We start from the raw sequence: 13,607 nt of genomic DNA, 5'->3' as shown, positions 1-13,607 counted from the left end.
AAGATACAATGGTGTCCTTCTTGAAGACTCGGCAAGAGATCACTGGCATCCTGGCTAAATCCAAATTCCTGCACCTACCTACAGGGGAACTGCATCAGCAGCATAGCCCCGCCCCCAAGCAATGATGAAAACCAGCAGTTGTGTGCTGCACTCGAAAAGAATGAATGATGAATGAATCTCCCATTGCTACTTGGAAAATTTTCTATGACGAGCAACATTACCTGATGTCCTAATCTAACCCTCATAGGTGGAGGTTACTTTGTCCCTCCCCCAACCCCCCTTCTTTATTTCCTCATTCCAGTTCATTATTTTCCCTTTTCTTCCATCCCGATAGGTGACTCATGCTTTCTGTTTCCAGCTAGCAGAATATACACTTATTTATATACATAGTCGAGGCTCGTGGAAGAGCTAGTACAGTGAACGGAGCAGGACATAGACAAAAACAGGATGCACAACACATGCATGGGGTAGACAAAACAGATACAGAAGGAAACTTCAACAAGAGAAAACTGGAAAACTGATAGGAGGAGCGATTTGGGTGGGGTTAACAAGGGTAGAACATATCATGGTTTTGGATTGGATATATTCTGAGATGGTGGTGACTAGCTGTCTTGAGGACCTGGAGGGAAGAATGGGATTGAAGAGGATGTGGAATTTGATTCCACAGGTGGGGGGAAAAAGGGAACAAATGAGTGGAGGTGAGCAGTGATCCTGGATTTAGATAGTTTCACAAGAAGGGGGTTGATGGTGGACCTTGCAAGTCCTGTAGAAAGCTGGGGGGAGGGGGGAGCGAAGCATGGAAAGAGTAGAGGGTGCAAGACCAGAAAAGAGGCAGTGGAAGATTAACCAATCACCGACCTGTCTGTGATGGTGAAGTGAGAGGCCCATAGACTCAGCTTCATAGCCGGAGATTCCAATGATCTTGAAGGCCTTGGTTTCCATAGCGTCAGGCTCAGCAAGATGAGAGGCAGGGAGGCTAGCTCAAATAGGAGAGCAGTACTCCATTAAGCTGGGTATGAAAGCACTGTTGTTTGGTAGGAGTTCAGCTTTGCCAAGGAAGGACTTTATACGATGGAGGATGCCCAGTCGGCGGCTGGCTTTGGATGCCAACTTTGAAATGTGGTTTCCCCAAGAATTATCATGGCTGATGGTGAGACCCAATAGTTTGAATAACTGAACTTTCTCAAGAGGATTGTTTAGAAAGTAGATAGGAGGGTTTGCCAGACAGTCCTTTTGGATAGCGATAGTGAGAGTGTGAGAATTGTCAGGATTGAAAGACATATTCCAAGTGTTTGACCAACTTGTGATATTTTTTAAGTGGAGTAGCTGCTTCCATATTTGGTATGTCCATTTTCAAAAATGGGTACAGATACTGAATTAACACAAGGGGAAGTTCTATCTGCCTAGCATCATGAGGAGGAAATACCAAACTGCACTGCGACATTTGGACAGAGGTGCAATTTTCAAGGTTGGAAGAGAGGGAAGAGGCTGCAGCCTGCCTGCCTGTCTGAAGCCTGCCTGTCTGAAGCCTGCCTGGAAAGTAAATATGTAGCCTCACTGCCCCAATGTCAGTTTGTTGCATTTTTGACCCTCTACAATCTCACTTTTCCATGTGCCTCGATCTTGCATCGGAACAAACGTGGATGCAATCGTTCAGGGAGATGGAACTGGCATCCATGTTGTGGGTTCAAATGTAACTGAAAGCATTAGATTTTAGATTTGGATCTTAAAGGCCTCAAAACCAAGCGTGTTCAAAACAAGAAAAGTTATCATGTCAATAAAACCCAGTTGGCTTACTAATCATCTTGAAAAGGGGAAAAAAATCTCCCTGCAATGCCTGGTGTAGTCCACAAGTGGTGACTGGCCACACCTCATGATTTCATTTTGATGCTCTTCCAGACACTTGCAGTGGGTGCTTTCTGAAGCTACCTTATAAAAGTCAGTGCCACTTACATCCTGCTCAGCAAATAACAAAAATCAGAATTACGCAATATAATTTCTGACGTTTTGATGCAACCACTTTGCTCTGCAAAACTCAAGGTTAGTAAATAAATTGAAGCCAAATAAGCTGAAGCTATTATCAATGCTCATGTATGTCTTGCCAGTGCACAACGCTGAAAATGCAATTACATATTAAGCACCACAAGGTTGTGTAATCACGAGGCAATGGAATGGGATCATGGAATGAAAGGAAGGGTGTATGCCAATTTCCTATGCAAGAACAAAGGATACTTGTTAACTATGATGACAGCTACTAGTTAACAAAACACTTTCCAAGCAGCTTCCGAGAAAGGTTCATGACACGAAGAAGGAGTAAAATATTCGCCCCAAAATAACAATCTCGATGACCTTATCAGTGAGATTATTCTTGTTCAGGTCATCTCGGTGCAAGCGTTGGAAGCTGGCACTTTTATGTCATGGGTCACCCTCCCACAAAGCCTGCACCACAGGCCTGCTGCTGCTAGCTCTGAAGTGCATAGCCCAGTGTTGGCATCTGCCCTGACATTTCCCACTTCAGTATCAAACCAGAACTATACAATGGGTAAAGAAGTGGATGAACAAGCAGCAAAGCAAGTGTGTGCAAGACGAGGTGGGCCTCCAGTGGCACGGCACTGCTGTGCCTCTTGTCTCAAAACATATCACCCTTAATTAGCTTGAACCATGTTTGGAAAGTGAAAATCATGTAAGATGGAATTGCAGGGAGAAACCCCTACTTTATGAAGATTTTTTGAAAAGTGCAAGGCTGACTGCAACACCTCGTGTTCAGGTGATAATAATTCTGGCACATGCTGAAGACAAGAACGACGTTTGCAAATATTGGAGGTAATAAATGCCTTCCAGGGTTTAGTAGATTAGGGAAACATCATCAGTCTCTTCGTTCCTTTTTTATGTTTTTTTTTTTTTCAACTGTGTACCGCAAAGCGAGTGACCACTGAGAAAAAGCAGAAACCATGTAAACAATCGCATGACAAGGGGCTCCAGACGCATGGCAGAAGGCCAACTGATACAGCTGGAAATTATTCCAGAAGCCAGCCTTTGGAGTTTATTATAATGAGCCCTGAAGGAGAAGCCACATTTTAACATCGAAGATGGCCGTCTTTAGTATAATAATTTTTTGTTGAGAAGCCGCACCATTAAATTCATGACGGGTGGTAAATGAAAGAGTGGAATGTTGTGTTTACCCTCATGAAAGGAAGATGGTCTATCAGTTGCATTGATCACACAGAAACCGTGGCAGGCTCAGTTGATGACTAAAGATGGGACAGATTGTTCATTACACCAAATAACTCATGTGGTCATCTGATGTCAGAGCTAAGCTTGGCATAGCAGCACATTGCTATCTCTATTCTCTTGCCGAAAGTGATCTCGTTAAAGGTTCGGATTCGGGAGAACTTGTGGAAAGAAATACTTTCTCGTTTGTGGCATATAAATGTCGGGACATCCACTGTTCTTGGTTTCTCCTTTGTTTCCCAATTGCTTCCCGATGACTGAGAACCCAAAAGTCTAACCGATGCAATTCCAGCAATCTCAAAACAACTTCGGCATTCGCAAAGTTTGATAATCCTCATCCAATGCTTGCTCTTGTCAAAAGCACCTGTAAACTGCAGGAATTACAATATGGTATTTAAATTAAAAAGTGTGGGCAAGGATATAATCCGTAAAAAGGACAGCAACCTCCAGTGGAATCTGGATCTGAAAAAAATAATCGTTTTTATTCTCCCATGAAACCTTCATTCATCAGTTAGTTAGAGAAGAAGGTACACATTGCCGACTTCATAAGGTGCAAATATATACAAGTCTGGAGACGGCGATGGTTCACGAGCAATGTACATGGTTCGCCTTTTTTTTATTTTTTGACCTTCGAGGGAACACCACGGGCAAACTGGCGGGAATTGGGAAAAACGTAAATGATGAAAGTTGTAGTACTCGAAGAGCACTACTTGCATACTAACTTTCATTCGAAACAGTTGAAAACCCTAGGAGCTCGATGCCCAATTTATTGATTTTTTTGACATTTTCTAAGTTCGTGACCTTCTGACCTTGACCTTGGGACGAAAATGAAAAACCCTAACAAACCCTAACCCTAACAAACCCTAACCCTAACCCTAACAAAGCAACCGAGCGGCACTGCCAAGGACGTACCGGCTAAAGTAGGAATGGATCGTTGGGAATAAAGACCTAGCTAAACTTAGATCTGAACCATGCTGGATCAATGAGGGAAAAGACAAAGGCGAGCTGGGAGGATTTCTACAACAATGATTTATTTACAGCAAGCGAGGAAAAGCATGTGGCACAACAAAGGTTTGTTGGTTATGTAACGCAGGGAAAGAGGAGAGGGGTGTGAAGGGTACGACAATTATACTGGCAACTTACCAAAGCAGACACAGTGCAGACTTGACACGAGATTATTCACAGTAACAAAAATTAAAAATCTTCTACAGGCTTACTTAGACAGGCGCTAGCACACTCAGACACACACACACACACACACACACACACACACACACACACACACACACACACAGAAAAAGAAAAAACCCCAATGAAAAAAGGACTTTTGCAGCCAGGGAGGGAGGGGGTTGAGGTTATAGTTTTCGGTACCTGGGTGTTTCGGGGGAGGGATGCTCTGTGGTGTGGCACCCGACACAGGCCGAGTTGTTCTGGCGACAGCCGCACGTGTGAAGATCGTGTTCCAAACAGGAGGAGCTTGAGTGGAGAAGGGAGGAGTCCAGATGGCGAGGGTGGAGCAGTAGGCCGGACCAGGCAGGAAGCCTGATCGAGAAACAGGAAGCGAGGTCGTGTGGGTGGAGACGAGGAACAGGAGGCGGGCCGTCGAGGCGAGACATGGGCGGAGTCAAGTAGCAGGAACACTCTGCGTGAAGACACCCACACCAAACACACACAACAACCACAACACGGAGGATTTCTCGTGCTTTATAGAGCCCGGAGGTTGGGGGAGGGGCCATGCCGAATCCGATGTCATCGCCTGAGTCGGCGTTCCGACTGGCCCCGACCCCTCACGTGGTCCGAATCCTGGGCCGGGTTTCGGCCAGACGCCGGTATAGCCCGCCCACCTGGGTGCGAAGGCGTTCGTGACGTGCCGCACATGTCTGGCCTCGGGTAGACGGTGGAAGCTCAAAGCGCCAGTCTACTCGATAGTGCACGTCACGATTTTGATTCAGAAATGATCATTGGGGAGGGTACCGTGGGTTGTCATGCTGTGGTAAGCAAGACGAGGGGCAAGCGAGGCAGATTTACCTCAGAAAAGAGGGATAAAATAAAAGGGAAAATGATTTAATAATCCTAACTAATAGCCCATCACAACGCACTCCTTTTGTCCTCCCACTACACAAACGGAAGGGGTCTATCTGCATGTATATTAATGGCATACCTGACTCGGGACAATTATCTGTTGTATGCATGCGGTTCCGAGAACCGCAACAATATATATATATATATATATATATATATATATATATATATATATATATATATATATATATATATATATATATATATATATATACACACAAATACATACACACATACATACATACACATACATACATACATACATACATACATACATACATACATACAGTACCTGAGTGGCTGTGGGGCAAAGGCTGCTGTCTGGGTATGGGCCCCCCTGGGCAAAACTGAAGCCTTTTCTCATGCATCACTTCATTTGTGACTTTTTTGATAAAGTTGTGGTTCTCTTGTATTTAACCTAACATCAAACCCAACAACTAATATTATCTCATATCCTGAAAAAGTTCATCAAAGCATTCTGAATAATTCTCATAAACTTCATCAATTTTTCAGACAATTTGAAGTTGGAATTTTTAACAATGTCAGATTGTCAAGAACAACCTTTGCTGAACAGGATTTGACTGTCAATTCATATTTTATGGTTTCCCGAACATTTTCCTGAATGATGATGTCATCACACTCATATTTACAGGCAAATAAATATAGTGACATAAAGAGCATTTTATATATATATATATATATATATATATATATATATATATATATATATATATATATATATATATATATATATATATCGAATTGGATTGGAGATTGGAGCACTTACACGTGCTTGCACCACACCTGACACCGATGATGTACGAGTGATGGCAAACAAAGCTGAAGCTCCCCACATTTGATGAGAAACGCGATGAGCTGGACATGTGCCTTGAGAGATCCGAGCGTTTTGCTGCGAGTCAACATTGGAACATAGAGGACTTGGCAGTTCATCTCAGCCCCCTTCTGACAGGCAAGACACTCCAGGTGTGTACCAGTATGCCCTCGGAGAATGCTCATGACTATGATCGCTTGAAAATGGCCTTATTGAAAAGGTATGAACTTACACAGGAGGGATATCGCAGGAGGTTCAGAGAAATTAAACCTGACGAAGGTGAAACTGCGTTTCAGTTCGTGACTCGTTTGAGACGGTGCTTTACACAATGGACATGGATGGCAAAGTGCGAATGCACCTTTGAAGTATTAACTGACTTGTTGGTTCGTGAACAATTCCTTTGTGTGTGATCTCCGGAGATGGCCCTGTTCATACGTAAGAGAGTGCCTGAGAACACAAAAGCAATGACAACCTTGGCTGAGCAGTTTATGAAAGCACATGGAGGGTGCATTACTGGGAGGTCAGTCAAGACGAAGGACGTCACAATGAAACCAAGGTCGGACATTTTGCTGCATAAGACTGACCCATTTCAGCCTACAAAGCCACAATTCAGTGGAAGCGAGAGGGGATGCTTCTATTGTAACAAAAAAAGGCCACATGATGGCCAAATGTCGATTGAGGAAGGCAGCTCAGATGAGGGCACAGAAGAAGGTAGTGAGTGCAGTGCACGATTTCCAGAGGAAAGATGTTATGTGCAGAGCAGAGCTGAAAGAGCAGTCTGCATCAGCTGTGCAAAGATGTCCTGGAGAGATCCGGGTGAACAAAGGAGTATTTCAGTCAACACCTATGGTCTTCAGCAGTTGTGAGAAAACCACTGCTGCCATTGCCAATGGCAACATCACCGTGAATGAAGGCTACATGGCATACCTGCCAACCTTTTTTAAGGAAAAGCGGTAGGCTGGTGTCGCACGCGTCCCTAGGGAGGTACGGGAGCATGCCCCCCAGAAATTTTTCAAAAAAATGAAGCAAAATGGTGCAATCTCCTGCATTTTGAGCCCACAGTTAGCTGAAATATATCAACATATTTTTAGAGTGAAAAAGAGAAAACTTAACATGGTTGATCTACTCACCAATCTTTATTTTTCTAAGACATGATGATCATCAGTCACGTTTACATAAATTACTGACTGTCCAAGCTCCACATGTATGTGCCCATACGTGTACACAAGAGTTTACATAAACTCACTGATACATCTTTATGAATGAAATGACTGGCCACTCTGATTTCATAACATATTTACAGTTTTCAGGTTTGAACAGTTAAGATGCACATTTAGCTATTCAGAGCCTGGTAGGTGGCAGATTTAGCCTTCTTAAGAAGGTTGGCATCTGGCTTCCACGAGAAGCAGCTGACTCCATCCGGCTTGAAGATGTTAATCTTCCCTGCCATCAAACCACACAGAGTGTTTCTGACACCATGGCTGTCCTCGTACACGCTTGACTTGGCGTGACCTTCCTTGCCGCGTCCCAACGTGCTCCTCTGATCAGTTGTCATTTTTTTGACCATGCTGAAAAGGGACTCGCAGTAGGCGTTACTGTGAGGGATCAGCAGGACGTGTTTGGCCAGTCTACAGAGCGTTGGGTAAACGGGCTGGCTGGTGCCAGTGGCAGGGTCCGTCATCTTCTCCATGGCTGCACAAAACACATCCACCCTCTCATCTGGGTCATATGCTGGCAGGGTGACATCTGACTGATATGTGCAGAACTCTCTGCACAGTGCATCTCTGTTCTCTTCTGGGACAACAGATGCAGGGAGCTGTTCAACCAGTGTAAGTAGGCTCTGCATGGAAGCTGTCTTGGAGGAGGCTGGGTCCACGATGACCGCATTTCTGATCAAAGGGTCCTGGAATGGGAATTTGTCCATCATGTAGGTCAGGGAACCAACGTAGAACATTCGGAACTCTGCTCTAAATTTCGTCACTCCACTGGTCCCCTCTAGGGCGTTCTTCACAATGAGCTGCATTGCCTGGAAACCAACAAATAGCTCCTGTTCGACCTCTGGTTGTCCTGTTCAATGAAGTCCACATTCAAAACGTCCTCCTCACCCTGGATGACAGAGGGCAGGACCAGACAGGACAGGATGCTTCTGCAGAGCTTCACCATTGAGGGGTACAGGCGGTGGATCATAGGAGCCTCGGTCTGCAGAAGCGTGTTAAAGCCATCGAAGTTGGGCAGGACAGCATGCAGGAAGTGGATGTAAAGCTGTGCAGTTGGATCTTTGAAGAGTCTGACCAGCCTCTGCTCTCTATGCCCACCTCTAGTCTTGGATGACCTTTTCCGCTTCTGCGGTTCCTTCCTTTGTAGAGGTGCATCATCATAGTCATCATCATCATCGTCAAAGTATGTCAAGAAGTAAGACCGCAGGCTATCCCAGAGATTCAGGCTTCTTTCCAGGCACGTGTGGAGACTCAGCCACCAAGTTGAGACTTTTTTTAGTACTTTCCATATGGCCACATCACAGAATACTAGCATGTCTCGGAGCAGATGTTTCCTTTTCGCACTCTTGTCAAAGTGGTAGTACAAATCTATGACAAAGTCCTCAGGATCAAAACCGTTCAGAGCCTTGCCACCTGCCTTGGCTGCCAGGGCACTTAAGTGACACGGACAGCCCATCAGGTATATGTCTGTGTTTGTGTCTTTTTGGAGGTACCCCATGACGCCACGATGTCGACCAGTCATTACTGAGGCATTGTCCGACGAGAAAGCAATGCATTGTTTCAGGCTTAAGTCACACTTTCATAGAGAGTTCTTTAATGCCGTGGCAATATTCCCACCAGTCGCGGAATTGACTACTGGAATGTCGAGAAATGATGTGATTAGGCCCGTTATCTGATCTTCATGGGTGATCAAGACTGGGAAAAACCTGTCCTCATCATCACTGCTTCCATCCGTTGCCAGGGTAAACATCAGATCGTTCCGGCCGACATTTTGCTTGATGCGATCAACTGACTGACCCGCAATGGTGCACGTAATACGAGTCACCTTGGCACGACCACATGCGTACTGACGCACGATCTCGCTGTCGGGGAACATCCGTGGGACCAGCTTGGAGAAATGGTCATTTCGGGCCAGAGGCAAATTGTGCTCCATCGACAGTCCTTGAAATAAAACCTCGGCGTTGATTGACGTCGGCATCTCTCGCACTGGCTGGAAGGCTATTTTTGATGTGGTTGCCACCGCGCGGGAGTTGCTCATGTGTTTCCCCGTGCTGATGTGGTGACTCAAGTCGTTGTATCCTCCATGACTGATGGAGAAGTCTGATCGACATATCACAGAAGGCATGTCCGTCTCCCTTACGTGAAGCCTTGATACACTTGAACTCTGTTTCCCAACTTGGCTTAAACTTGTTGACCCAGTGTGGGGGTGTTTTTTCTCTTCTGAGGTTTGCATTGTTGTCGTGCACTGAAGCGATGAGTACTCTCTGTTAACTGCAGTCTTTGATCATGAATGGAAAATGCCAATGGCGCGTTGTCTGGAAATGAATGCCCGCTGTTTCCTGTCATCCCATTTGATTGGTCATGCTTAGTTTGGAAGCAAAAACCAATCGCTGACGAGATAAGAAATCCAGGTCAGGCACGAGTTGTGTAGAATGTGGAAGCAGCCGCATGTAATACGATCTTGGCAGTGAGAAACGAACGCAAAACTGACAAAACACAACTATTTTTTTTCAATAATAATTTCCAAATGCGGTATGTCTGACTAATAAAATCGGTAGGCATTGGGAGCTATAGAAAATCAGTAGGCTACCGCGCAAATCGGTAGGGTTGGCAGGTATGACATGGGTTCACAGAAAGTGACAGTACTGCAAGACTCAGAATGTACTAGTGCAGCTGTGAAGAAAGACCTGGTAAGTACAAGGCAGATGACTGACAAGGTCTACTCCTGCAAGCTGATTGATAGTACATTGCGTCACTATCCAGATGCAAAGATCCACGTGGACACATCGTACGACATAGGAGAGGTGGAGGTCATATGCATGGTGGACCCCATTTGTGATCTTGTGATTGGTAATATACCGGGAGCATGAGAGGTCAAGGATCCAGACCCAATCTGGATTTTCCAGCTGGCACAAGCAGCAGTGACCAGGGCACAGACCAAGCGCAACAAGGATGACATCAAACCATTGAATGTGTCAAAATCTGACATTCCTAAAGTGACTGTGCAAGAGCTTGAGCAAGCTCATAAGGAAGATGTCTCACTTCAAAGGTTGTGCATGGAGGTGCAGGATTAACAGGGATCATCAGACATGGGACAAGAGCAAGTACAGGCTCGAAGTCCACAATGGTGTCTTACACAATATCGACACAATTGAGATGAAGCAAATCATTGTTCTGACCAAGTATGAGGAGGCTGCGATGAAATTGGCACACAAATCAATTATTGGAAGTCATCTTGGAGCAAAGTGACAACTCACAGAATAAAGAACAACTTCCATTGATCATGGTTAACCAGTGATGTCAGCAGATCCTGCAAGTCCTGCAACATCTGCCAGAAGACCATCCCCAAAGGGAGGGTTTCCAAGATACCATTGGGAACCATGCTATTGATCGAGGAACCTTTTCACAGATTGGCCGTGGACCTGATTGAACCATTGTCCCCAGTGTCTGAGCAGGGCAACCGGTACATCTTGACCATTGTGGACTATGCCACTAGATTCCCTGAAGCAATTGCGCTCCCCAAGATTGAGACGGAGAGGGTTGCGGAAGCACTGCTGGAAGTATTCTCCCGAATAGGACTCCCTCAAGAGGTACTGAGCGACCGAGGTACTCGATTTACATTGGACCTGATGAAGGAGGTGTGTAAACTTATTGCGATGAAGGAACTCTTCACAACACCATACAACCCCAGATGCAATGGACTTTTTGACCAGGTCAACGGAGTTCTGAAGAGCATGCTGAGGAAGATGCGTCAATAGTGACCATGTGATTGGGACAAGTACCTGCAGGCAGTGCTATTCACTTGAAGAGAGGTGCCTCAAGCAAGTACTGGTTTCTCTCCATTTGCACTACTCTACGGATGAACTGTAAGAGGGCCCATGCAGTTGTTGAAGGAACTATGGACTGGAGAGAACATGTCGGAGGTTCATAATGCCTTCCAATATGTCTTTGAATTGCGTAATCGACTGGAGGACAATTGCCGACTGGCACGCGAGAGTCTACATACAGCTCAAAGCAGTCAGAAACATTTATATGTTAAGAAAACCAGAGACAGAAAGTTCAAGGATGGAGACAGAGTTTTTATTGTGACTACAAATGAAGCACAACAAGTTGTCGCTCCAATAGCAAGCACCACATGAAGTCCAGGAAGTCGTCAACCGGATGGACTACAACATCTGTGTCAAAGGCAAGACCAACATTTACAATGCCAACCTTTTGAAGTCGTATCATGAGAGAGCTGACAACGCGGCTGATATCACATTACAGCCAGATGTGACCAATATGGCAGTCATCGACCCAGAGCCGGATGGTGATGAAGAATGTGTCTTGGCGAATGAAGACTTGCTGGAATTGACATTGACCCAGGGCTGACATAGAGACACACGAGGATGTAAACATCAGCAAGGATCTGTCAGCAAGGCAGATTGAAGGGTCAGGTGCAGATGGAGGAAGAGAAACTCACCTGCATCAGAAATGCCTCAGTGCTGACGACCAAAAGACAGGTTAGATAATTCCTGGGCTTGGCGGGGTACTAGAGGGGGTTCATACTGAAGTACAGAGATGAAGTTGTGCCGCTCACTGAACTCACCAAAAAGGGTCAACCCAACCACATTATGTGGGAGGCACCCCAACAGAGGGCATTTGAAAGGATCAAGAACCTTCTTTGCAAGGCCCCTATACTACGGATGCCCATCTTTGACAGACCATTAATTGTGCAAGCGGATGCATTTGATGTCATAATCAGAGCATTGTTGTTGCAGGAGTATGATGACGGAGTCTTTCCTGTAATGTATGCCAGCTGCGCTCCAGGCTGCGCTGCGACGATCCCGACTGCCCGCTCACAACGCGACTGCCCACCGACTCTCTTCAGCTCCTCACCGACTGCCTCAGCTCCCACCGACTGAACTCCACGGCGAACCCAGACCTCCACCTACTGCTCGATTGGCGTCTCGGCGTGCCCTTATATGGGATCTGGGAGGCGAGAGTTTGATCTCCCACCTCCGACCTCCGACCCCCTGCTGGCTCGCCCCTTTTGACATTTTGATCCGACTTGTCGCGAAACGCGAACAAAGCGGACGTTGCAGGAATCACCAGCCTACGCGGACATTGTGGAAATCACCGGCCCCCGCCCTAACAGAGAACCCTTGCGTCTTTCGGTGGCGATGCCGTTCATTCAGGACGCTGTTGCCGGTAACAAGATGGCGGCGTTTGTGGAGATGACGGTGAGGCGATGTCGCTCGTTGTCTGTTAGGTGGGGAGGAGATGTTGGCGGTTGGTGGTTAGGTGGTGAGGAGATGTTATTGTGGTGAAGGTGGTTGTGGAGAAGGTGGTTGTGGTTGTTGAGATGGTGGTTGTTCCAAAATAAAGATAGCAAAAGAATAATGGCTAACTCAAAGATCACCGCCCGGTTATACGAATAATTTCCCTTTAGGCATCGGTGGGGAAATCTAATCTGAACACAGACTTATCGACATAACTGATCTCTGGGAAGCCTGAATGGTGTTCTGTGAATTTCCACAACCGTAACTATATATATATATATATATATATATATATATATATATATATATATATATATATATATATATATATATATATATATATATATATATATATATATATATATATATAGATATATTGTTGTGGTTGACGAAATTCACAAACCACCATTCAGGTCCCTTAGGTGAGATATCTCTGTAAGTATATGTGTAGTTAGGCCCAAACCCGTTGTTTAGAGGGAATAAATGTCATTCATGCGGGCTGCGACCCTTTTAGATAGCCGTTTTTCTTTTACTATCTTTATTTTGGAACAGCCGCCATTACTACCACCACCAACCACGTCTCAACAGCCATCACACAACAACCACCAACCACAACGCCGCTTCATGACAACAGCCACGACCTTTACCGTCACAACTCGCCACCATCGTATCACCACCATTCTTGCGCCACTTGTGGACACCGATACTGGACTCGTGCAGGGCGCGCACCGAGCAGTGTGTTCAGAAACATCACAGACTTTCCGAAGAAAACGGATCAAAAACGACTCACGCCCACTTGTGTTCTGTCCAATCGGTGAGCGTGGGGCGATTTGGCCCCGCCTCCAGGGCGTTGGAGTGTGGTCGCTATATGCAAATTCATGGATCAAAAAGCATTCACGCCCACTTTTCCTCGGTCCAATTGGGAGCCAGTTAGAGGTGAAGGGTCGGAGGTAAAGGGTCAAAGGTGAAGGGGCGAAGCCACGG

The 13,607-nt window shown here is 45.7% G+C and overlaps 1 protein-coding gene across 1 annotated transcript; it reads right to left on the bottom strand.

The window, feature by feature from the left end:
- Window positions 1-6,086: 6,086 nt before the first annotated feature.
- LOC147027719 (uncharacterized) lies at window positions 6,087-12,866 on the bottom strand. Its single transcript, XM_085877275.1, has one exon. The coding sequence runs from the start codon at window positions 8,166-8,168 to the stop codon at window positions 7,479-7,481; it is 690 nt and encodes a 229-aa protein (XP_085733401.1). The 5' UTR covers window positions 8,169-12,866; the 3' UTR covers window positions 6,087-7,478.
- Between the last annotated feature and the right edge of the window lie 741 nt (window positions 12,867-13,607).

Source organism: Eptatretus burgeri, chromosome 4 (assembly GCF_056783735.1).
Source record: "Eptatretus burgeri isolate ZD-2024b chromosome 4, Ebu_testis_v1, whole genome shotgun sequence".
NCBI lineage: Eukaryota > Metazoa > Chordata > Myxini > Myxiniformes > Myxinidae > Eptatretus > Eptatretus burgeri.
Note: the sequence above shows the minus strand (reverse complement) of the source record. Positions and strands in the feature narration are given on the sequence as shown.

Coding starts and splice junctions, on each gene's coding strand:
- LOC147027719 (XM_085877275.1), bottom strand. CDS start 8,168: ATGCAGCTCATTGTGAAGAACGCCCTAGAGGGGACCAGTGGAGTGACG.